This window comes from Cinclus cinclus, chromosome 10 (assembly GCF_963662255.1).
Source record: "Cinclus cinclus chromosome 10, bCinCin1.1, whole genome shotgun sequence".
NCBI lineage: Eukaryota > Metazoa > Chordata > Aves > Passeriformes > Cinclidae > Cinclus > Cinclus cinclus.
The window spans coordinates 21,343,255-21,368,666 of NC_085055.1; the positions used below are offsets into that span (position 1 = coordinate 21,343,255).

The following is a 25,412-nucleotide window of genomic DNA, read 5'->3' on the forward strand; positions in this document are numbered from 1 at the left end:
ATACACTTGCCTGCCTGCAGCACAGGCTGGGGCTTTTTCTCACTTCTTCTCACTGCAGGTTCAGCTGCAAAGTTTTGTGTATTTTGCTGGCCTGATTGTGATAAATTATGCAGAGTGCTTGGGGAATTCAGGATTGAGTTGGGGAGCTAGTGAGGGGATGAAAAATTAGGAACGGAAGGATGGTTTGGAAGCAGATTTGTCCTGTGGTGGATTGGAGGGGGGGAGATGGGAGATTGATTATCTGGGGAGGACCCTGGTTCTTAGCTGTGCATGGGAAATGGAATTTTGTCTGTAGTTCACTGATGGGAAGAGATGTGCTAAAGAGGAAATGTTTTAATTGTTGATAAGCTTAAAATGTTTCCAGGCTTGGAGAAAACATTGACCCAGATTCCTAGGAGACAAAATATCTAGTGGGGAGCAATTGGGAGATACTGCCTGTGACTTTAATCACAGAATCATGGAAAGGTTTGGGTTGGAAGAGACCTTAAAGCCCATCCAGTCCCACCCACTGCCAGGGGCAGGGACAAATTCCATTAACCCAGGGTGACCCAAGCCTCATCCAGCCTGGCCTTGGACACTTCCAGGGATCCAGGGGCAGCCACAGCTGCTTTGGACAATCCTCTGTCTTTTTTAGGAATTCAGAGCTGTAGTACAAAACCTTCAAAATTATTTTTCTGTGCCGGTCTTGAAGCATAATATTTTGAAACAATACAACATGACATTGATTCTCATGCAGCTCTTACATTTTGCTTGTGAAATTCATATAATTAGTGTTTCCTATTAGTGCGGAGCTTTTTTTGGCAGTACAGGCACAAAACATTAGTGTCCTATAAAATGAAATTACTCAGTGTTGTACCACAATGAAAGCTTAGGGGTTTGATCTTCTGCAGAGTAATTTGGTCTTTTACACCTTTAGATGATATTGCACAGCAAGGTACTTCTGACAGCTTCAGTTAGGATTGCATTTTGTATTACTTTTATGAAGCTGAGTTTCTGCAATAGGCAATTTTATTGTCATGTACCCATTTGATTACAATGACCAGTTTCTCTACAAAGTTTCTGTTAAATCATGGATCATCATCCTGAAATTCTGAAATGTTTCTGTGGACCTCTGGTTGCTGGGACCGTTTATTAACGGGAGAAGGTTTTCTTTATTCCAGAGGCAGATTCCTTGTTCCAATTGCATTGTTTCACATTGCTAATCCTTTTGTTTCCCTATTTTTTTAAAAATTATTTGTACTTAATGGGGTTAATGAGAGCCTGTAATGACTTTCCTGGATGTTTCTATGAAAAGTCATGTTTCCTTCCATTACATTCCAGCTTTTAGGAATGTTCCTTAGGCTATGGCACCTCTCTGAAGTGATTGCTCTGTAAGGCTCTGGAGCACTCTGTGGGAGCTCACAGCTGGGAGCCTTGGTCTCCAAACCTGCCTCAGAATTTATGGACTGGGGGGGAAGTGTTTGCTTAAACATGCAGATATAAGTGGAGCTGGTGCTCCTGAAAGTTGTTTGCTCCAATGTGTTTGGTCCTGTTCTTCCCTGTCTTACTCTTTTCTTTCTTCTTACAGGTCTGGATGCAGAGCTGTCTTACGTGAGGAATGATGTGGTTAATCACTATGCCCTCTCTTTCAATCTCCTAATACCCAGCGAGACCAACAATCTCCACTTCACCTGGCATGCCAAATCCAAGGTGAGCAGGCATGATTTCTGCTCTGGGTACTTGACACACGAGCTGTTCTGCTATCATTTAATGGCTTTTTTCTTCACAAAAATTAGCATAGGCAAGGTGCAAAATATTTATATGACTGCAGGCAGTTAGTTAAGATGGCACACATCCAAGCTATTCCTTATTTTAGAAAGTTGAAGCACTTATTTCAAAGTACTTTATGCTTCTTGCCCTTGGCCAAGTCTGTGTGTGCATACAAGCCACTTGGCTGTGGAATCTCTTCCCTTGGTGCATTGGACACACAAAAGGGCAGCCATGAACCAAGGCCTCTGGAAGTCATATGTAGAGCAATTGTTGTAGAGATTTCTAGAAACATGTGCTTGGAGACAAGGACAGCCTATAAAAGCAGCATCCAGTATGTTATTACTGAGCCCTGATTAAATGGAAAGGGTTTTCATGTCACTTAATCACCGTGCCTGGAGCATGCAGCAGCAGCTGTCAGAGAGATTGCGTATGCTCTTACATTCTGAAGCATTTCCAGTTACTTAACAATTTATTTTCATGTATGAAATGATCTGTTTAGTCTCTGCCAGATGTTCATTCTGGTTTTTTTAAAAAAACTTGAGTGATGGTTGTTCTTCTGCCCTTAAGAAGGAAAGGCTGCAGTAGAAGCAGTAGCATTAAACAACTCCACCAGTGCAGGTCCTGAGGATTCCTGCTGTCATTGTTCTTCCTTTTGAGGTGTAACTTGTTAAGAGGAGTGACTTTTGGCCTGCAGTGGAGTGGGCTCGAGTGCCAGCCTCAATCCCATGTTGCACATGCACAGTCACAGTTCAGTCACTTGTCATTGGAGTAGGAGTTCCCTTGTCACAGCTTCAGCCGAGGCTCCCTGCATCCCTGGCCCTGCCCTCTGTTTCCTTGGGCCTGCCTGTGAATTCTGAGGAGGAATTTTGGAGCTTCCCATTCCTGTGATTTCACCCCTTGGCATCTTCTGTTCTGACTGGGTGTAGTGTGACTTGGAGGAGCTCAGAAACTGGGTTGTGTCTCTTCCCTTGGCATCTTGACTGAAAAATAAATTGATAGCAGAAAGGAACCATATCAGGTTTTAGAAAGGGAGAAAAAACTAACTACTGGGACAAAGTCAAATTCAGCTGAGAGTGGAGGGGTAGGATGAATTTCCAAGAGGAGCTTGTGACTTAGAGTAGGCCCTGTACCTTTTTTTTTGAATGCATGTTTGCAGAGTCAGCTTCTTAAGTGGAAATAAATTCTTGACTATAGTTGAATAAACTATTTCTAAGCAATTTTGTTTGCAAAACTGACTGTGGGAGGGGGAATTTTTTGAGTTCTAGCAGCTTTAGCAAACTGACTTTTGAACAAGTAAGTTTAAAAGTATCATCGAGTGAGGTTTGTGCGGGAATTTTTCTTAATACAAGCACTCTGAATTCTGCCCCAGATATTAAGGCATGATTTCAAGAGTAGCTTCTGTTTTGGCTTTCTTAATTTGAACTGTCAAAGAAGTCTTGATACTAAAATGTCACATAAGAAACTTGGAATACGGACACCTAAAATTACCAGCACTTCTTGAAAATAACATTTTTTTTTTTATTTTCAAGAAGAATTATGAAAAGGGATGTTGCATTTCTTTCTACTCCTGGACAGATTTCTGATGTATTTTCTCTCTCCCAACTGTTGTTACAGGTTGAGTATAAACTGGGATTTCAGGTCCATGATCCCATGGCTATGGCTCTGCCCCAGGCCAATATTTCTCTACAAGGAGAAGTTCCTCGCACCCTCTCAGGTAAACTCCCCACCCCCATCCATCTCATGGATGAATAATGGTCATTTAGCCACAAATGCAGTTTTAGTAATCTGTGAATACTTACTAAAATCAACAAAAATGAATGTAAAATCCATGTCCTTTAATGCTCTAACAGCTGAAGTGATGAGGTGTGAAGACTAAAACAGCATTTCTTAGTATCGAGTTCTTTATAATGTGATAATCTATGATGCTTACAATGTACTTCATAATCTCAGAAGGCCCTCATTGAAATGTTCTCTCATCCCAGGATCTGAGAATGTCCCACTGCCCTGTAACTCCTGTATTGTATTCACAGTGTTCCGTGTCGAACTCTCCTGCACCGGCAGACTCGACTCCGACGTCACAATACTGATGCAGCTCAACTTGACAATAAATTCCTCAAAAAACATCACAGTTTTAAATTTCAAACGGAGGAAAATGTGCTACAAAAGTAAGAGATTAAATTTCAGGTTTTTAAAAGTTTTTTTTACTGTTTAAGTATGATAGGAAAAGGGAGTGGGATGGTGCACGAACTAGGACAGGAGTAACAGTGAATTTTGGGGAAGATCAGAAGAAACCAGGTAAAATTCTGTCTTTCAGAGAGGAATGGGGACTTTTGACTAAAGCAGAAGCTGGTGAATGAACAACTTTCCCCAAGAGTTCTGCTGCATTGGTTGACCTTTTTATAGATATATAGCAAAAAGCATTTTCACTCTGTTTGGAAAGAAAAATCCAGTTCCCTCAAAACTGCAACATTCTGAGAATTCACATTGTTCTAAGAACTACCAAGAAAATCGACTAACTTTATAAACTGTGATAGAATTTTCTGCTTAGTGAGTGTAGGAGGTGCTAGTCTGTTAGATGCCAAGTACAAAATTATCTTGGGAGATAATCCAGATTTTGAAAATCCTAAATTGGCTCTTCTGTGTTACCACTTGGGAATCTGCATGCAGAATTTATTCTTGGGTTGTTCCTGTTTACTCTTGCTGCTTCCTAGGATTTTCATAGGATTTTCTAGTATTTTCATAAGCATCAGAAGAAAATTATTTTGGAGAATCCCAAGAGCTGTGCCCTCCTTAAAGACAGCTGTGGTGTCCCACTCCTAGGCAGTATTTGGAGATGGGCATCTCCTTCTCTGCATGTTACTCATCTTACTGGAGCCTTTGAGGACACTAGCTGTCTTTCCAAAAGGGGATTTATCACTTTCCTTGAGTGTAAATATCTAAGGATGAGCTCAGGGGCAGTGTGGATGGAAGAGCACATAGCAATGCAATACTCATGTCCCTTTCATTGAGGCTTCAGGGACACCATTCTTAATTCCAAGTGTGTATCTCCTTCTAGTAAAATGGAGGTCTGGCTGATAATGTTGATATTTTTACCTTTATTTCATGTTTTCTTGGGTATTTTTTCAAATCCTCCAGGTGGGGGAAGTCAGCCCTGCTGATCCATTCACAGCTTACTGAGTTGTGAGTGTGTGATGGAGCTTTCCATAAGCACCACACAGTTCTCTGGGGGGTGAGACAGAGCCACTGCCTGAACCATCAGAAGTGCTCCTTACAAAGATCTCATTTCTGCAGGTTCATAAAAACAGAAAAAGGCTTTGTTTGGTGTGTGTTGATTGGTGTAGAGCATACAGAGGTTTCTGATTGAATTTAATGCTTAAGTTAGGAATACGGAGCAACTTGCTAGTGGCTTTTTTCAGGGCATTCCTGATAGTTCCTCCTCAGGTTCAAAAAGGGATAAAAAAGGAAAAAAAATCTTCAATTTTTCACTCCCTTGGATTGCTTTTTTCCTGAGCTGCAGTGGCTTACCAAGGAGTGGCAAGGGGCTGTGCTGGGTTGGACACAACTGAGGGCAGGAAGGGGGATGTGCAAGAGGGACTGTGCAGAAGTCCATGGGATTCCCTCAGCTGCCTGCAGATCCTCAGGGGGTTTCATCTGGAGGCATCTCCTGCACTCCCCAGGTTTGCACTGCTCCTCTTGGTCACCAGTCTCAGAGTGAGCTTAATGAAGATTCACCCACATTCTAAAGGACTGCTACCACACATGAGCTGAGTTATTGTCCTCCTGCCTTCACTTTCATATTTATCAGTATTTAAATAGACATCACCTCTTCCATCCTTCTGTTTTAACTCTTTGAATTCTGACTGGCATCAGCTGTAAAGGCACAGTGCCTGTGTTTGCTTCTCTGACCCCTTCCTAGAATGAGCAACATTAGACTGGAGCCAGGATTTCCTGCAAAAGATCAGGGTAGCCTTGACTGAACATCCCAGCAATTATTTTCTCTCCTGTAGGAACTGATTCTCTGAAGTCTTTGTTTAGTGTCTTAGCAAACGCATTCTCTCCACCTCTTCTTTCTGCTACTTTGGACCTTGTACAAGTTGCAGAGTTTTACATGGATTCAGTGGGTTCAAGCTTTGCCTCCCTGGACATGTGTGTCAATGGTAAAATAGCTGACCTGTGTGTTTCAGTGTGATTTTAATTCTACCTGGCTAGGTATTTAAATAGAAATGTAGTGATCAGTGTAAGCCTTGAGTCAGCTCTTCCATACCTGAGGCAATGAAGGGCTGCAGTAATTAATGTACTCCAAACCTAATGGCTTTCTCTCATTCTTTAGAGCTGGAACCAGAAGTCAAATCTCCAACAGCTGATAAAAACAGCAGCAAGGCTATCTGTAAGTAATCCTGAATGTACAACTTGGGGTGTAAAAACTGAAAAACGTAACATAAGATTTGATTCCACAGCTTTCCCTGTGAAAACAGTCCTCGAGTAGTCTGTCCTATAGTATTGCAGTGGGTTTTTTTGGTAATTAATTGTTTGAACTGGTGAAGAGGAAAAAACCCTGTTCCAAACCTTGTAACAACTTTTGTGTCACATCTTAGGGTCTCTGGTTTCTGTACATGACTCTGATCTATTTTCTTGACATTAGGACCTGTCTGGTTTGCTGTTTTAATTTATCACTATGGAGGGAATAGAACGAGGCAGTTTCCTTTCCTCCCCTTCTAGATGGAAATTTCATTGGCTGACTGTGGCCCCATAATACCCAAAATGAGAGTGGTTTTTGCCAAAATGCTGTTGGAAAGCAGCGGGAAAGAGTCCTGAGTGCTCTCTTTACCTCCCACTGTCTCTTCCAGAGTGGTTGTTCTCCAGGATGCCTTATTGAACATTTGGGATGGCTGAGGCTGCTGCCTCTCCCTTTCAGCCCCTCTCCTTGTATATCTGTAACAAACTAACAAAATGTGGTTTCTTGGGCGTTGTGTTTGGGGATTTTTGTTGTTTTTTCTCCTTCCTGAGAAGGATTCAGTAACTTTTTACATCTGTTGCAGTCGACCCAGTAAACGCAGCTCCCACCACTTCAACCCGGGTGTTCTATATCAGTGTGGGTGTGTGCTGTGCTGTGATATTCCTGGTGGCAATAATCCTGGCTGTCTTGCACCTCCACAGCATGAAAAGGATAGAGTTGGATGACAGGTATGTGTTCAAGCTTTTCCTGTGTGGTTTTTGGACATATTTACTCAGATTTGTGGGAGTTTGGTTTCAAAATGAGCACTCTATGGTAGTTTGCAATTTCTGCTCTCAATGGCAAGCTGTAGCAGGTACTGCCTGTTTGGGGCTGTGGTGAGAGCTGTGCTGCAGAAAGGCAGCAGTTGCATGTGCTCTGCTGTTTATGAGATGGAAAGTTGTTCAGGTTTTGCCAGAATATTTGTGTGGAATGGGAGGATTCAGTCAGAATCAGATCTGCAGGGACTGTCAGGATTGAAGGAAAAAGTGACTTGGGTGCACTGGAAAGGCAGGCTGGGAGAGCTGAGGGTGTTCATGCTAGAGAAGAGAAGGCTCCAGGGAGATCTTAGAGCTCCTTTCAGTGCCTAAAGGGGCTCCTGGACAGGAGCCTGAGATGCCAAGCAAGGGGGAGTGGCTTCTCACAGACCAGAGAGTTTTTACCTGTATTTTACTGGAGGTAGGAGACTGGGAAGAAATTCTTCCCTGGGAGAGTGCTGAGGTCCTGGCACAGGGTGCTTAGAGAAGCTGTGGCTGCCCCATCCCTGGAAATGTTCCAGGCCAGGCTGGACAGGGCCTGGAACAACCTGGGCTAGTGGAAGGTGTCCCTGCCCATGGCAGGGGGTGGGACTGGATGGGCTCTAATGTCCCTTCCACCCAAAGCATTCCATGGTACATTACTGGATGGAAACATTTGGGTTTTACTGACACCTGCAGGAAAGAGAATTTCAGTTTTTCCTACTTTGATAGATTTTCCAGTATTCAGTTTGGCCTTAGGGTACAGTCTAAGCATTACAACTGCTTGGTTATAAAACTGGCAGTGTTGGGCTCTCCCAAATATATTTCCAATCTGGAAAAACCATAGCAAATGTATGGAAAAGGGACTTGTAACATGAGTCCAAGGGCACTGGAGTGGGGATTAAACAGGGAGGAGAAGGGAGGCTGGAAAAGCAGGTGGACTGAGCCTGCATCACATACAACTGTTCAGGGGCAGGCAGTGTGAAACTGGATCCTTTGGAAAACAGCCTGTGGGTGGTCACCCCTGTGAAAGGATATCTTGAACTAAAGGATGTCTTGAACTGCTTCTGTGCTGCCTGCAGCCTCATGGAGTAGTTTTATCTTTTCATCCTCCTCTTTATCCATTCATCTGTTCCTTTCCATTTTCTGCCTGCCATTCCCTCCCCTGGTGTCCCCAGCCCATGTGGCTTTAGTGATGCCACTGTGTTGAGCAGTTGTGGTTTCTCAGTAGATTGTAACCAAATGAACTTGTCAACCTCCCTCAATTCCTTTGTGCCTGGTTGTCTGATGGAGGGGTTTTAATCAGCTGAAGGTGTTAAAGGATGTGCAGCTTGCTTTAATCCAGAAAGGGAAAACATTACATTTATAGTGTGGGACAGTGTCACCTGTGAGGTTTTGAGGTGTCCAGCCCAGCAGTGTGATCAGATATCCTTCCATCTACTCCATTGCACTGGATTTCTGTGGAGACATAAGGTAAAAATCCTAAAAAAACAACTGACTTTCTCTGGAAATAAAGCTAAAATTCCATCTAATGTTAGTCTTCTGTGGTTTGCAGGTGTTAATAATTTGCTCTGAATCACTATATATACTACCAGATAAACTGATAAATTCAGGGGGCTTTCCCTGTCCATGGAAGAGGATTGAAACGAGATAATCTTCAAGGGCTCTTCCAGCCCAGACCATTGTATGATTTTATGAAATTTGTGCATCTCCTGGGGTTTAGCTCTTCAAGCATCATATGATGGCTTGTTTTTTGAGCCTGAAGGTGCCTGGCCTGGCAGAGCTGAGGATGTGCTGCTGTGCAAAAGCTATTTCTCAGACAGTGCCAGAGCAAAGGTGTAAGCAACAGAAGCAAAATGTGCCTGAAAATCAGGAGCTGTGGGATTTGTTTTGAACAAACTCACCGAGGGAAACAAGAACTTCTGATTTGGTTGTGAATAATAATCTCAAACTCATTCTGTAAGAGGTTCCTGAATGGAATATGGGTTAATGAATGTCATTAGGGCTAACGACCTCCCAGGAGCAACAGAGCCTGGAAAACCCACTGGTGCTCTTAATTTCAACCCCCAGAACTAAATAAAACCGAGGAGGGATGTTAACTGGAAGCTCAAGCCAAGCAGCCGAGTTTACAGGCTGCACATGGATTATTTAGGAACATTGTATTGGAAGTCCACAGCAAATGCTGCAAACCTCGAAGCAAAGGCACTGGAAAAGTGCCAAGGAAAGCTGACATGGCTTAACAGCAGGATAATGGGAGTCATTAAAGCAAGAAGGCATCAGTGAAATAGCTGACAGAATATGGAAGCGAGGAAGCTCAGGAATCGAGTTAAACCTAAAAATCAGAATGAAGCCAACCCAAAAGGGAGTTTTTCAAACTTGCAATAAGGCATTAAAAGAATGATTCCTTCCTCACACTTGCCTCCAGCCAAAGGAATCCGCAGGGCTAGTGGGTGATCAGGTTACAAAAGGAGTTTCCAGCCAGAGCAAGTAAAGGAAATGCAAGTTGTGCCTTGGTGTTTGATGTGGTGCCCATGCCAAGACTCTCCTTCCTGGGGAGCTTGCTGCAGAGTGGATCATACTGAAGCAGCTCGTGGATGCAGTAGTGGGAGCACTTCAAATAAGTAGTAATAAATTGTCACCACCAAAGAATATTCATTCAAAAACTCTGAAGGAAGTTAGAGGGGAGGAGCTAAACCACATCTGTAGGATCCTGCTAAATGCTGTCCTGGAACCCTGCACCTGGAAGACAGGGAATATGGGAATAGCTGTAAAAAAGAAAAGGTTCCAAGGAGATATTGAGGGCAGCTATAAATTAATATGTTTGTATTGTGAGATTCAGTAGATATTGTTCCAATAAAAATTTTCAATGGGTGCATCCATGGGGAAGAGTGGACTTGGATTTCTGTTTTTTTAAAGGAAGCCTGGCTTCAAAGGTATCTGGAGAGCATCAGCCATGTCTGACAATCCTACAAGGGTAGCTGACACTGCTTGGTCAGTGCTCAGCAGCAGCCCAAGAAACCTTAAATATTGATTATTTGGCAGAACAGAGGTTGTATCCCAAACCAGTTTCCTCTTTGTCCTCCCAATACAATGGAGAAGCTTTGAACTTGGATCAAAAGTGGGGACATTTGTGTGTGTTTGGAGGAGAACATCAAGAAGGCTTCTGGCCCTGCCATCTGACCTGCTAACAGATTTTTGGTCCATTACAGCTGTAACAGCCCTTTTTGTTGGGTTTTGACTATGAAAATATGACAGAAGCCAGCCTGCTGTGGTTTAGGCTGCAGTTTACCTATTTCATGGATACTTTGTGGGCCCCTGGTCCTTCTGCCCAAAGAAAGCATCTCAAAAAGCACATTTTAGGTGGTGCTGGAAGGGACAGCAGGTACCCTTAGGGAGGGGAGTGACAAAGTGGGGTAGAGGAGTTTGGGCTGTAAAATAGAGCCCTTGTCTCATTTGGCACAATAAGTGTCATGAGAGAAACGTGTGTGAATCTTCTCTGGAATATAAGGGGTGTGCTTGGTATGACAGGGTGGTTCTGGCAAGAAGTGTTTTGTCACTCGGATTATTCAAAAGTGGGGACAAGTACTAGGAAATAGAGCAAATTCTGGAAAACAAAATAGGAGGAAGCTGTGTGTGCTTAGTGCCAAGATTTTTGAGTTACTTGAAATACATTCTCATGTGTGAGAGACTTCAAAAACTTTGCCCTTTAAAGTCTTGCCTGGAAAATCTCCTGGTTTTGACCTCGACCAGTTCATTTGCAGTGTGTTGGAGTGGCAAGCAGCAATGTTGATCTGTGTTTTTGTTTCCCCACAGCATCAGTGACAGCAGCAGCTCTCAGGGGCTGTCTCAGCCCTCCACGCAGACCACGCAGTACCTGCGAGCTGACACACCCAACAATGCCACACCAGTAACCAGTAAGTGTTAATCTAAGCACAGACCCCTCTGCCACGCTGCTTTGGTGTCAAGTGCAGGAGAAAAGCAGGAATAATTCTCTGGCTCTGTCACTTTGCCTCTTGAATTCACACAGTGTGTGTTTTATCCACGCCGTAGTCAGGAGTGAGTTTGGGGGCATGTGAAAGGTCATATGAGCATGAGACTGTGCTCGGCCCTTGGGTTGTTGTCCCTGCACCCAGAGCAGTCAGCCAGCCAGACTTCACCAGCAGCTGTGAAGCTGTGTTTTAACACTGGGAAGAGCTTGCCTTGTGCAGTCCAAGCAGAGGAGAGAGAACAGGATGTATCCACCCAGCCCTGGGATCAGTTTCCAAAGCAGGTGATGCCATGTGCATGAATCTTGATGGCTGTGTTATTCTTGTCATCTCCTGTTGCTTACAGCTTTGCTTGAAACCATATAAAATAGCTGAAGAGAGCTCTGAGTGGAAAGGAAGGGTGGCAGCAGTTTAGATACTGATCTGGTAACTGATACCACAGGATCACAGAATATCCCAGCTGGAAAGGACCCACAGGGATCATCCAGTCCAACTCCTGACCCTGCACAGACACCCCAACAATCCCATCCTGTGCATCCCTGGGAGCATTGTCCAAATGCTCCTGGAGCTCTGGCATCCTTGGGGCTGTGCCCATTCCCTGGGAGCCTGTTCAGTGCCCCAGCACCTTCTGGGGGAAGAACCTTTTCCTGATATCCAATCTGACCCTCCCCTGATATGGCTCCAGCCACTCCTTGGGGTCCTGTTTGTGGTCACAGAGTGCAGAGATCAGAGCTGCCCCCCTTGAGAGGAGCTGCAGACTGGGATCAGGTCTCAGTCTCCTCCAGGTTGAACAGACCAAGTGCACTCAGCTGTGTTGTGAGTTAATTCTGTAGTTAATTAACATATTCATTTCCTGTGGAATTTTTGATCCTCAAATTATTGTCTGGTGGAGGGCTATCCCATCCAGCAGTGCTCCAGGGAAGGGGTTGTTCCAGCTGGAGGGAAGATTGTCAGCACAGGGACACACATGGGGTTTCTTTAAAGCAGCTAGGAAGACCCTAAAGTCTTTCCCCTTGTCCTCTGACTGTCCCATCATGAGGGAGCACAGCAGAAAGGTCATCATTACTCTCAGCCTCCCTGTATTCTCCTTTTTTCCTCTCCATGTGTGGAAGCAGGTGTTTACCTGAGGTTGAACTGCACCTCTGGGAGAGATTTGGCTCGCTTCTAAATTGTTCTGTATCTCTCTTAAAAAACAATAAATCTTACTTGTTCATCTTTCCCTTGCAAAGAGCTGCTTTTAAAATGTATTCGGTATAAGCATTTGTTTAAAAACAGGCTTGTAAAATTTAATGTATGAAATGTTAAAAAATTCCTTCTCACAGAGTTTAGAAGAGACCTGATCTGCAAATTATTCTGGAGCTGGCATCCCTCTTGTCATTTGAGTCCCTCCCCAGCCCTTTCATTTTCTGTCTCTTAGAATCACAGAATCATTTAGGTTGGAAAAGCCCTCCCAGGTGATCAAATTCAACTTTTCCCTCAGCATTGCCAAGGCCACCCAAGTGCTACACAGCTTTTAAGTCCCTCCACCAGTGGGGTCTCCATCAGCTGGGCAGCTGTGCCAGAGCTGGACAGCACTTTGGGAAATGGAATTTTCCCTCATGCCCGATCTAAATTCCCCCTGGCACAACTTGAGGCTGTTTCCTCTCATCCTGTCCCTGTTCCCTGGGAGCAGAATGCAACCCTCCCCAGCTGTCAGGGAGCTGTGCAGAGCCACAAGGTTCTCCCTGAGCCTCCTTTTCTCCAGGCTGAGCCCCTTTCCCAGCTCCCTCAGCTGCTCCTGGTGCTCCAGCCCCTTCCCAACTCTGTTCCCTTCTCCAGACACATCCCAGCCAGCCCCTTGATGTCTTATCCCAGCTCAGGTTGAGCTGTTGATGTCCTGCCCACCTCAGGGTTTTTGTTTGGCTTTCCAAATGTCTGGGGTTAATTTGGCTGAGTTCCAGTTGCTGGAATGTTGTCCCCCAGAATCCTCTGGCCAAGGGCAAGGAACCAAGCCCAGGGTGATGGTTCAACCCTCCTCACCCTGCCCAGGGTGGTGGCCACTGTGCCCAAGTGGCACCTGTTTGCTGAGGGCAGCCCTTGCTTCACAGCCTCTTACCTGCTTTGGGACACCCCCAGTAGCACTGGAAATGGTGAAAATTAGGAGAAGAAGAAAAAAAGGTTGGATGTGTGAAAAAAGCAGGATTGGCATTCTTGGTTATTCCACAGTCGCATAATTTTGTTTTCAGTAATGTTTAAATTTTGAAAAAAGTATTATCAAATTTGAAGATTACTCTAATAATTCATGCACATGTACGAAAGTGTTCCAGTCTTTCTGACTCCGCTGGTGTATCCAGATGTCTGGAAGTGCCAGAAGAGGGCACTGGTAGTTTGTTAATGTCCTGCTGGGGTAAGGCACCTTCTTCCCAGCTCCAAGTTTTCCAGCAGTCTGTTTCCTCCGCCTGAGGGCAGTGCAGTGTTGATCACCTCCAGTACAGGAGTTTCCTTCACCTGGAGTTAATAATAAAAGGTGTTTGTGTGACACTACAGAGAACTCCTGTGTGATTTCTTTCCCTGCAGATGATTATTGTGTTTTTCACTGCTAAATACTACAATTTTTAAAAAATGAATTTATGACATATTTAAGGTCGTGCTGCTCCCTTGTGTGTGGGGTGGTAGGTGGTCAGAGGTGAAGGCCTATTCCTGTTCTCATTCCAAGGGTATTTATGTTGGATTGTTTGGCTCTGCTGGCTCCTCAGGTTATCCCACATTACGGATAGAGAAGAATGATCTGAAAAGTGTCACTCTCATGGAGGCCAAAGCTAAAGTGAAGGACATAGCCATCTCCAGGGAGAGGATCACCCTCAAAGACGTGCTCCAAGAAGGTATTTACAGCACTCAGACACTTCATTCCAACAACATGAAGATATATAAATACAAATACAGCGATATTTATTTACAGGTTTTTCTGAAATCATTCACGTATGACGTTTCTGATCTTTGTGGTTTCGGTGGATGGGAGGAATGATGAGTTGTGTTTGCATTTGGGGTGTGGGGGGGTGGGGAAAGCAGCTTCCAGAATTCATTAGGCTGGGGGAACAACCAGGCGTGCTCAGTAAATAATTCAGCTTGTCTGGCTTAATAACCCACTCCCTGAAATGAAGGGTGGATGAGGAGAGAGCTAATCAGTCAGGGCTCTCAGTGCCAAGCTAACTCACTTCTGGGAGTTCCTACAGGAGAGCTGCTCTTAACAACATAAAAATCAAAGCAAAACCAACCCAAAGCCCAGAAAAACTTCAGTTGTCCAAATTTGGTGTCTCAGTTTGATAACTTTGATTTGGAAATCTAATTGGCAGATGCAACGTTTACAGCCCCAATATAAAAGATTCAGAGATTACCTGTTCGTTTTCATGGAGTATCCTGAATTGGAAGGGCCCACAACGATCATCCAGTTCCTGAATTGTGCTCTTTTTAATGTCCACTTTGAAAGTGTTCATGCACAACATGAATTGATTCTTGTTGATACTGAATTAGAAAAATAGTTTTAAATATTTAATTTTTATTGTCATTCACCTTTACTGCTGCAATTTTAAGTCCCTCTTCCCTGAGAAATCAAAATTCCCAAAGGTAGAGATTGGAGATAATCACTCTTTGGAGGCAGAAAGCTTGGTGTTAGTCTGAGCAGCAGTGGGGGATGTTCCCATTCTCTTTCAGTGTGTGCCTCTGAGGAGGCAGCTCTGTGCTCCCTGCTAGTGTGGGATCTGCAAAAACCTTCCTTGGCATGTGGCATGTGCTTTGTGTTGCTCTGGGCTGCCTGGAGCTGGGCTGTTGGGTGTCATCCATGACTAGAAGTGACTCAGTGCCCCAGCAGCACTTCAGATGTTTGGTGACAGAGCTGCTCTGTTCTGCCAGATGAGGCATAAGGAGCTGTTAAATGCAGTTTGGACCCGGTTAATCCTGGGACCTGGTTTCTTAGCCTCCAGCTGTTAATTTGAGTCAGAACCTTCAAAGTTAATCACAGAGTCATTAAGGTTAGAAAAGCCCTTTAAGGTCATGGAGTCCAAACACTCCCCCAGCACTGCTGATTTCATCCATGTCCCCACGTGCCACATCCACATGTCAGAGGACTTAAAAGACCTGACCAGTTTTAGTTCAGGATCGTAGTGGTGTTGAGTCTCTGCCATTGAAGAACAAAAGAGCTTCAGATGGGAAGAAGTTGATAAAGTAAATACAGATTATGAGATATTTTTTACAGATCTTGGCCACAGATTCATTATAAACTTCACATAGCTTCCATCGCTTCACCTGCTTTCTCATTTTGGAAATACATATTTAGGCTCTTTCTTGAAATCTTCCAAGAACAAAGACAGGAGGATTTTAGTTGCTGTTAAGTAGTTCATGGTGTTGTGGTTGCCTGAGAGTCTCCTGAGTTCAGCTGCTGCTTAGTGAGATTGCAGTTAGAAACCCCCTATCCTGCAGGGTTTCCTTGAAGCCCCAGGGTAGGTGACAGATATGTTGCACTGCCCCTGTTTAAGGTATTTAGAAACAAATAAGACCTGTGTTTCATACTGTCAAACATCTTTCAACCTAGTCAAGCACGAGGAATCTTTGGGAAGGGGCTGTAATGCTGGAATAGACTGTGTGGAGATGATGCACACCTTGGTGCAGAAAACTGTTGCCAAGCTGAACAATTCTCTGTGTGTTACTAGTTGTTCTCAGCCCAGCTCCTCTTCCTGCAGTCACATCAGTGACATCTTGTGAATGGAAAAATGCTGGAGAGTCTGAAAAACCCCCCAGACAAACCCAGTGCCTTCCAGCTGATGTGAAACTTGTGAATAATGTGATGCTGGTTATTTCAAAGTGTTCCATGCGTGCTGGCTGGCCAGAACTGCTGTTTCCTTGTGAATATTTCCAAAAAGCCCTAGTCCTTGTGAGAAATGCCTTGGCTTAGAATTCCAGACTGAGCGGATGAGAAAATGGAGCTGGAGTTCTCTGTGCAGGGAGTTGACTGAAGTGCCACAAATAAACCCTCATCATATTGATATTTAATTTCACTGGGCTCTGCTGCTCTCACTAGTTCACTCTCATGCTTGTCCCCTTAAGTTTTATTTATGCAAAACTTGAGCATTTGCTGCCTGAAATTGTGAATCCCCCTCGTGCTGGAGAGTGGTTGGGTTCTCTCTTAGTTACTTTAGAGGGTTTAGAGACACTTTGCCTGCAGGCATTCCTCACTTTCTGCTGTGAAAGGTATTGTTTGCTTAAGATACTCCTAATGTTATCAGTGTTTCTTAACCACACATGACTAATTGGATGTTCTGTTCCTAGGCACCTTTGGGCGCATTTTCCATGGAATTCTAATAGAAGAAAAAGACCCCAGTAAAGAGAAACAGGTTTTTGTCAAAACTGTTAAAGGTATGTTTGCATAAAGGAGCGGGGTTGTTTGCAGGGGTTTGAATTGTGCTTCAGGCTGAGGGTGCCAAACCTGGCTTTACAGCAACCCCCTTCTCCCCAAAATACACAAATGATGAAAAGCAAAAGCAATTTGGATGCTTCCTTCAGCCACAGAGAACAGCAATCTTATATGGAAGAAAAATGCATGTGTTCGCCACCAGTGTTTTCAGTCATCACCCTTGAATACTTCTGTTTATTACTCTTCTAAGTAAAAATTATATTGTTTTTATTCCCGAGCATGTCATTGTCTTCCCAGTCACAGCCTCGTCCCCTGCAAATTGCTGAAAAAGGCCTGAAATGCATCTTAAAAATCTTTTACAAATGTATGGCTCTACAAAAAGTTTCTGCCCTCCTTAAGCTTTGCAACTGAAGCATGAGAGTTGTCCTTTAGAACTGAATTTATCGAAGTACAGCACCAATGTTCAGGAAATATCTTGTTGGAGTGGTTGAAATGGGGATAGGTAGACTTAAGGAGCAAGGTAGGTGTAAATAAAAATATTGCAAATGTCCTACAGGTCTGTCACATGTATCCTAGGTGTAGATTACAAGTATCCTACATCTGTCCCTTCCTCTGCAATCCTCTCAAATTCTCTGGTAGGTCACAAGAATTTTGCCAAATTTCCAGTACAGGGGTTGTTTTACCACTTGTTTTTGTCATTTCAGTTGGACGTCTTATTGCCTTTGGTTTCTCATTTGACAGCTTCTTTAATTCATTCTTGTAAAAAAAATAAGCATTTGTAAGAATTTCAACTCCTTCTACTTTTTTTTTTTTTTTTTTTTTGCCTGGCTCTTAATTTTTGAAGATACTGATTGGGAAATGGTGAAACTGCTGAATTTTGTTGTTGAATCTTTCTGCTACCCATTTATTCTCTGCCACCTTCAAGAAGGATATGTTGCTTAAAGGAAGCAGCTACCTTGGTCTGTGTCTGACACAATCAGATGACTGTGGTGCTCTTTTCTTTCACATGACACAGAATCATAGAACAAATCATGGAATGGTTTGGGTTGGGGGGGGGACCTCAAAGCTTCACTCCCTGTTGGGGCAGGGACAGCTTCCACAATCCCAGATTGCTCCAAGCCCCATCCAACCTGGCCTCGGACACTTTTAGGGATCCAGGGGCAGCCACAGCTTCTCTGGGCAGCCTGTGCCAGGGCCTCACCACCTTCCCAGGGAAGAATTTCTTCCCAATGTCCCATCTAACCCTGCCCTCTGGCAGCTTAAAGCTTGTCCTGTCCATCTATCCATGGTCCCAAGTCCCTCTCTAGTTCTCCTAGAGCCTCTTTAGGCTCTGGAAGGGGCTCTAAGCTCTCCCTGGAGCCTTCTCTAGTCCAGGTGAACACCCCCAGCTCTCCCAGCTTGGTTTCTCCTATTTAAAAACCAAAAAAATAAGCTTCTTTCCAGTATTATGGGAACGTTTTCTGAATTCTGCCTTCTTCTGTTCCCTTTCCCTGCCAAACAGTTCTATCTTTTTTTTTTTTTAATTGGCTTTTATTTAATACAGTTCTCAAAAACTCAGCCCTTGGCACGCGAGCTACTTTTTATAGCATTGGATTAAACAACATAACAACATTTGTCAAAAGTGATCTTAATTTAGCTGCCTCCCATGACCTCTTACTGAATTGCTTTCCCAAAATGGGACTTACAATGCACTCCTAGATCCATAATTCTCCCTTAAAGTGGCTCATGTCTGTGACACAGCTGTGTCCTACAGGAAAAAAGCTCTTCCCTTTGCAGGAAGGATTTGCTGCAGTGAACTGGAGCATGATATTGAAGGGATTGATGGCATTCATAGGATCACTGTAGGGAATTTCCCAGCATTAAAAAGTATCTATTTCCCAGTATCTAAAAAGTGTAGAGTAGGTTTTGCTGATACTTGGGCTTGGGCAGCAGAAGTTTGCAAGGCAAAAAAATAAAAAATAATATCCCTTCTCCTCACAGCAGCTTTCTTGCAGTGCTGATACTACACAGCTTCATTTTCACACCCTGGCTGTGATTGCTGTGTGTGCAGCTGGGACATGTAATAGGTTGAGAATTTGGTCGGGTTGGAAGAAAAAACCTGCAAAAATTCTCTTGTAAGCAGAGTTTTTCCTTGATCTCAGTCATTTTGTGGCCACACACACACTGCTCTTCTGGCATGAGCAGGAGCAGGGCAGGACCATAAAAGCTTGATGGGTATGAGAACCATTAAAATGACTTAAGTATCTCTTTGCTGAAGGCAATAAAGCCTGAGAGTCATGAAATATAGACAAGGAATAAAGGCTTTGTCTATGAAGTTAAATTATCCCTTCCCAAATATACAAGCTGCTCCAGAACTGTCTTGTATTACCCAGAGATGTACTCTGAAAGTGATAAAATGAAGTCCAGTGGTGCCCCAAATGTCAGGAAACAGTGGGGAAGGGGGAGATGGAGTATCCCATATCTTTGGAAAATGTGAACTGAGGTTCTTTCTGTAGGAACCATGAGGAAGAATAACCTCCTTGAGAGAAAAACCACCTCTTTTTTTCTCAGCAGGATCAGATCTTGAGAAACTGAAGACACTGTTCTGACATTAGGGGAGTTGTTACGGCTTTAAACCTGGAATTTCAAGAGAGTCCTAGAATCCCAGAGTGGTTTGGGTGGGAAGGGACCTCCATGGCCATCCACTCCCATGCCTGCTGTGGGCAGGGACGCCTTCCATGGACCAGGTTGCTCCAAGCCCCATCCAACTTGGCCTGGAACATTTCCAGGCATGAGGCAGCCACAGCTACTCTGGGTGACCTGTGCAGCTATCTGACTTCACAGGGAAGAATAAGTAAACAAAATTTTAAAAATTGTCTTCCTTATGTCCAATGTAAATCCACCCTTTTAAAAAAATCTGTTTAAAGCCTTGTCATGTCGCTGCAAGCCGTGATCAAAAGTCAGTCTTTCTTACAGTCCACAAGCCACAGAAAGGTGTCCTTGGAAAATTTTCTTCTTCAGGCTGAACCCCCTCAACCCTACAAGTATTATAGGTGGGCCATGAGCCTGACTTTATTGGCTGGTAGAAGAGCTCTGCACCACTCGAGCAGGTGTCAAGGTTATGCTGTTCAAGGAATGGTTTCTGAATGAAAATCCATGAAGAAAAGTCTTGTCCCAAGTGCCTGTCACAGTGGATCTCTTTTCATGTGTCCCTCCTTCAGGTGTCAGTGTATTATAGCATCCATACCCTTTCAAGAGGGGTTATTTCAGTCATGGGGGCAGAGGGAATGTGCTGTCAGTTTTCCCATTTCCTGTGCCAGGGAAGGTGAATTTTGTGGCTGTTGTGCTTATCAGGCAATAATTACAGCTGTGGGTATTTCCTGCTCTGGAGGGAGAGTGATTGCAGCCCTGTCAGTTTGTCTCTTCCCCATATAATTTCCCCATGGTTGATTGTTGCCCCCAAAGGATCAAAAGCACCGGTAGTTGACTGCAGTAACTTGCAGCAGCCCTTCCCACTTTCCTTCCCTGATGTTTTAGGGGATGCAGAGCATTGCTGTAAACCAGGGGAGTGCTCAGTGGAAACAGGATCCCTGGATTCCTCTAAACTTCGTGCCTGTTCCCCTTCTGAAGTCATCTACTCCTAAAGGAGTCAATAACACATGAAAACCAAGAGAGCCTGGACCTGCCTGAGAGGTAGAAGAGCCCATCCAGAGTTTCCTGGAATATTCTGCATTCCCTGTTGTCTCAAGCTGGGGTAGAACTATTAGGTCAGACTCTCAAACAGCAAGTTTGAGCCTGATTAAGCAGTATCAGAACAGGGGTTGAATAGGTTGGAGTGTGCTTATTCAGTGTGATCTGACTGGTTTCTCATCTGCCACAGAATTTGGGGTCTTTCATTTGAACACTTCATGAAGTTATTGAAGTACTTTTGAAGTGATTCAGGGATTATTTGTTCTGTAGCTCTTAAATTGGTGGGGTGTAAAAGTTGGAGACGCTTCTCTAGAAGTCTCAACACCACATCTCTTATAAAGACTGGCTGAAGGAGAATTCATGCCTGAGTTACACTCCAGATCCTTAAAAGAGTTTTGTCTTTCATGAAACTATAGTTCACTCCAGGGAGAAAGTTGTAACATGCCCATGGCAGTGACAAAGTTTCTACGTGCAGGTTCATGAAATAGATGAGTTTATAAGGTTTTTTAAATGCTGTATCGTCTGGGTTGTCTGAGCCTTCTGATACATGTAGTGCCTTGTGCCAAGGAAAGCTTAAAAGGAAAATGGATCTCTCATGGCATTCTGGAAGCTCTAATAACTTCGGACTACAAAGATCCCAAGATCTGGGGAAAAGGTGTGACTTGTTCAGACTGTCCTACATCCTTCATGTTTGCCATATAGTTGTTGTGTTGTCTTTGCACTTTGCACTTCTGCTGTGTTCATTTGCTAGGCAAGGTGCTCAGTCAGTTATTCTTACACTTAGACATTTCAGTGGAAAATTCACCTTCATTCTGTCTTCAGACAGACACTGGTGAAGATTGAGGATCTGTGTCATTGCCAGCTAAAAGAAGGATGTGTTATCTAGAATATTTGGGACTTTGGAATCTTTGGATCAACACAACCTGAATAAGTTCTTTGATAGAAGGATGAGAGACTTAGCTGGCACTGGCTTTCTTCATTGTGTTTTTTGTTTTACAGAAAAAATTGTGTTTATGGGGGTGGAATGCTTCAATTTCGAATCAGAGGTTTCCAATCTCTCTCAGTTTTGGAAGTGTCTCTGATGGCATATTTCTCCAAGCTGGCATTGCATCTCTTGCCAGGTTTTAACAGATCCCTTCAGCCTTTCTGGGGATCTTTTAAATCATCTGATGTCAGAGGAGGAAGAAAATCAAAGGTGAAACCTGTGTGTTTAAAGAACACATTGTTTAATGGTGCTTTTCCTGTGAAGGAGAAAATTCTTAGCAAAACAAATGGAATTGTGTTATTCCAGGAACATATGAAGTGAGGGTGAGCTGTGCAGAGCCCTGACTCATTTAGGATGTTCTGGCCAAGGTACACGTTCAGTAAAAACAACCCAGTGTGCTGTTCAAGATAACCCGGCTGCTCCCATTTCATGTTCTAACCACTTAACATTTTTCTATGTACAAGGAAGGAGAGTTTGGAAACAAACCACCCGTGGAAAGCACTGGAAACAAGGCCAGTGTTGACAAAGGTCAGCTCATTAAGCTTTATTGTTCTACCAACTTTTAACAAAGCTTTGAGTTCTGTCATCTTAGGTCACTAAAAGATTTTCAGCATTCTTGGCCATCTCTGACATTTTGCTGTTTAGAAAAATTTATTGCTAATCTAGTTAAGAGGAGATGCCTCATCCCTGGAAGTGTTCAGGCCAGGTTGGACAGGGCTTGGAGCATCACAGTCCAGTGTTAGGTGTCCCTGTCCATGGCAGGAAGTGGAGCAAGATGGGCTTCTTAGGTCCCTTCCAACCCAAACCATTCCATGATTGCAACACTGGTGACCCTGTAGGACTTCATGCAGTTGGGAAGTGTAGGAATAGAAATCCTGAGAATTCAGGCCATGCCAAGCAGGAGAAAGCAGTGGGCACAGTTAGAGGATTTAAGTGTGGACAAGCAGCTCTGTGTTAACCAAGGTGCAAGTTTCTTGTTCACACAAAACAGACACCAGAACTTGGAGCATCCACTGTTGTTCTCAAGGGGTCACTTCTAAATTGATGGAATTTGCTATTCTTGGCAGTTCATTCTTAAAAGCACAGCCATGTAAAAATAGTTCTAAGTTTAAGTTCATACCTCAAACATACAGTATTTGAATTAACTGTTCAAAGTATTTAACCTCCCAAAATTAGAGTGCAGGATCCTGTTTCTGAAGAATATAGCTTATGCCAAAGAAAAAAAAATCAAGAGCTACTGCTCATCTGAGCTAAATTCTTGAGTGTCTTTATAAAGGAAGATACCTGAATTTAAAGAATTTGGGATAGGTAGCAAATTTCTGAATATCAGCCTAAAAATGCACTAGATTTGTCATTTAATCCCAGCTCTTTAAGAAAATATCCTGAGATACATAAGGCAGTACTGTATTCTTCAGAAAACACTGAGGGGATAGTTTCCAGAGTATTGTACTACATCATTTAAATATTTATTATTCCATGTGCTAAAAAACATTCACCTGCAGGACACTTTAATTTACATACAGTTAAAATCTCTACTTGTACATCAGTTTTATTATGTTCTGCTCCTTGACCTTTCAACCATTACATCTCTCATGTCTCCCTTTCCCAGTTTCACTTTGCACTTACTTAACACTTTTAGGTTCATTTTGAGTTAAATGGATTATTGAGCAAAGAGCCTTTTGCTTCCTCCTCTTTGCTACTGCTTCTTGGATTCTGGTGTTATTGTTACACAGGGAACTCAGATTATCCCCAAATCCTGCTTTTCTCTGCCCTTTTCTGTGCTCTAAAACTACGTGCCCATTTGGAATGTAGGAAAACCAGAATAGCATTCCCTATTTTAGCAGTATCATGTCAACTCACTCCCAGGATTTATTAAAATTAGGCTTGGATTTGTCAGTGTGATGTGCCTTGCTTTGCAAAATAAACTCATGTGGTTGATACTTGATGCCTGGATACCAGGGTTGGAAGAGAAATCCTACTCTCTGGAAATGTTAGCAGGACTAAGTGCAGTGTCCTGCACTGTAACTTCCTCCTCCTGTGGTTTGGAGTGGATGTCTTTTCAGAAGACTGGAATTCTGTAGGATGAAGAATTTTTTTTGGAAAAAGCAGGGGGATGTTGATGTGTGGAAGTGATGACCTGAACACCTCCCAGGAGCGAGGTGTCCTGTGCTCAGTCTGTGGTAGGAAGAAACACTGGATGCTCCACTGGCTCCACTTGGCCCTGTCTGACTCCTGGGGCTTCTGGAAATTTTAAAGCTGAAATATTTTTTTTATGTGTACTTCCCTTTCTGCCTATGAAAAAGCAGGTTGGATCATGACTCCTTGCATTCCATTAGCATCCTTGTGGTGAAGGAAAGTTGTGAAAGTTACCTGCTAGGAGCATTAAAAATGTCCTGTGCAACAGATGTGAGCACGGGCGTTGAATTTCTTCCAAAGACTTGTGTAGAAGGGTTAAAGCAATACTCAGGCATGCATTCTCTTTGAACTGGGGTGGAATTCTGCCTTGGGAGCAGTTTTACCTAATTAATTGCCTTGCAGAAGCAGCAGTAATTAACAAGGATGTGTTGATACTGGGAGCATTTCTCACCTGGAGCTGCTCTAGTCCTGGACTCTCAATTCCTGTGGCCACACTGTGTGACCACTGTGCCTTGCCTGTGTGCCTGTCACACTTCAATAACTGGAGCTTGTGCACTTTGTCATAGGGTATTTGGCAAAGCCCACAGAGCTCAAAAATATTAAGGGTAATAGAAGCTTGTGAAAACAGGCAGGTGTGTAGAAAATGGGCTGTGTGATGTTAAATACTGCTGTTGGAAACATTCATCAGAAGCCTTGGAGCTCCTGGCTGTAGAATATGCAGAGCGGCTTCTGACAGGAGAGCTGAGAGAATCTGCTGTTACTGCCTTTAGTAGGCTGTGAGAGGGTTCAAATGTGACTCGGTTCAATTTTGAAACCCGTGGTTACATGGATTTTCAGGTTTTGCTTTGTCTTCTGAAGAAACAGATGTCAGTGACCATTCTGTAATCAGAATTCTTTGAAATTGTGATGCTGCCCGAGAGGGGATTGGGGTGGGGTGGGTGTCGTTCTGTTCTCCCAGGGAACAAGGGAAAGGACAAGAAGAAATTGCCTCAAGTTGTGCCAGGGGAAGTTTAGGTTGGATATCAGGGAAAATTTCTTCCCAACAAGGGCTGTCCAGCCCTGGCACATCTGCCCAGGGCAGCAGTGGAGTCTCCATCCCTGGAGGGATTTAGCAGACTTGTAGATGTGGCACTTGGGGACATAGCTTAGGAGTGGCTTTGGCAGCACTGGAGGAATGACTGGACTTGATGATCTTGGAGGGCTTTTCCAACCTATAGGATTGGGGGTCTGAGTTTAAAAGTGACTCATGAAAGCATCCAGCTAATCAGTTCCCCATTGCAGTATCCAGGTAATTGCTGCTTTTCATCTCTGCTACATCTTCTGGGGTGTGGAGTGACTTTTCCTGGTGAAGCAGAGCCTGGTGCCCTGCAGCTAATGAGTGCCTCAGAGCTGATGAGTGGTCTCAGAGCAGGCAATTTCCTTCGGTTTAATGTCATCACAGAACTTCCCCAAGATCATTTCACCTGATGATTCATGTGATTAGTGAATGACAATGAGCAAATATTTTAAAATACATTTTTGCAACTGAATTTTAAGAAGTTGGTAAAAATGGAGTAGGTGTTTTTTCTCCCTGTGAACAAGGCAGGGCCCCAGCACAGAGGGATCAGCCTCTTCTGTAAAATCAACAGTGCCTAGAGCCCCGCTGTGCCTGGCTGCATATAAATCCTGTGGTATCAGGAGATGAACCTGCATCAGAGCTTGGAATCCTGCCTTGTGCTGGGCCTCAGGGCAGGCTTTCACAGCCAGGCTTTTGGGTAAAACCAGGGCTTGGAGAGCATCTTCCTCTCTGGAATGCATTTACATCTGTCTCAGTCTTGGTTTTAAGCACCGTCTGAGAGTTGGTCCTAACTGAGTATCTGGGATATTTCTGAGTGTTAAATCCTCCTCTGAACTTACCTGAAGTTGCTGCTCTTTGGTTTCTCAGTTCTTGGTGCATGATCACCTTATGGAAACCTGGCTGCTCCTCATGACTATCCAACTGCAGCTCCATTCACGGCTGAGCACTGACATGTTCTTAATCACAAATATCTTAGTTTAGCTTTTTTCAGGGCTTTGAGGAAGTTTTGCAACGAGCCCTTTTTGCCTCGCCCTGGAGCACTCAACTTAAATTCAGGGCTGTTCCTGGTGCCCAGATTTAATAAATGGGAGACTGTGACCTCCTCAGTTGTGTCTCCAAGTAGCTGTTGTAATTGCAGAGGTTTCTGGCTCTGTGGGAGGCTTTCCCCCTCTCCCTTCTGTAGCTGTGTGTGGCTGTGCTGCTATCTGACATCTT

General features: G+C 43.8%; 1 protein-coding gene across 1 annotated transcript in view; it reads left to right on the forward strand.

Annotated features, from left to right (window-relative positions):
• Positions 1-25,412, forward strand: part of RYK (receptor like tyrosine kinase) — a 51,085-nt gene that overhangs the window by 13,227 nt on the left and 12,446 nt on the right. The window contains exons 2-10 of the mRNA XM_062499152.1: positions 1,568-1,689; positions 3,364-3,463; positions 3,780-3,914; positions 6,080-6,136; positions 6,789-6,933; positions 10,792-10,896; positions 12,819-12,823; positions 13,700-13,825; positions 16,266-16,352. Of these exons, the coding sequence (XP_062355136.1) occupies positions 1,568-1,689; positions 3,364-3,463; positions 3,780-3,914; positions 6,080-6,136; positions 6,789-6,933; positions 10,792-10,896; positions 12,819-12,823; positions 13,700-13,825; positions 16,266-16,352 (882 nt within the window). The remainder of the gene's footprint in view (positions 1-1,567; positions 1,690-3,363; positions 3,464-3,779; positions 3,915-6,079; positions 6,137-6,788; positions 6,934-10,791; positions 10,897-12,818; positions 12,824-13,699; positions 13,826-16,265; positions 16,353-25,412) is intronic.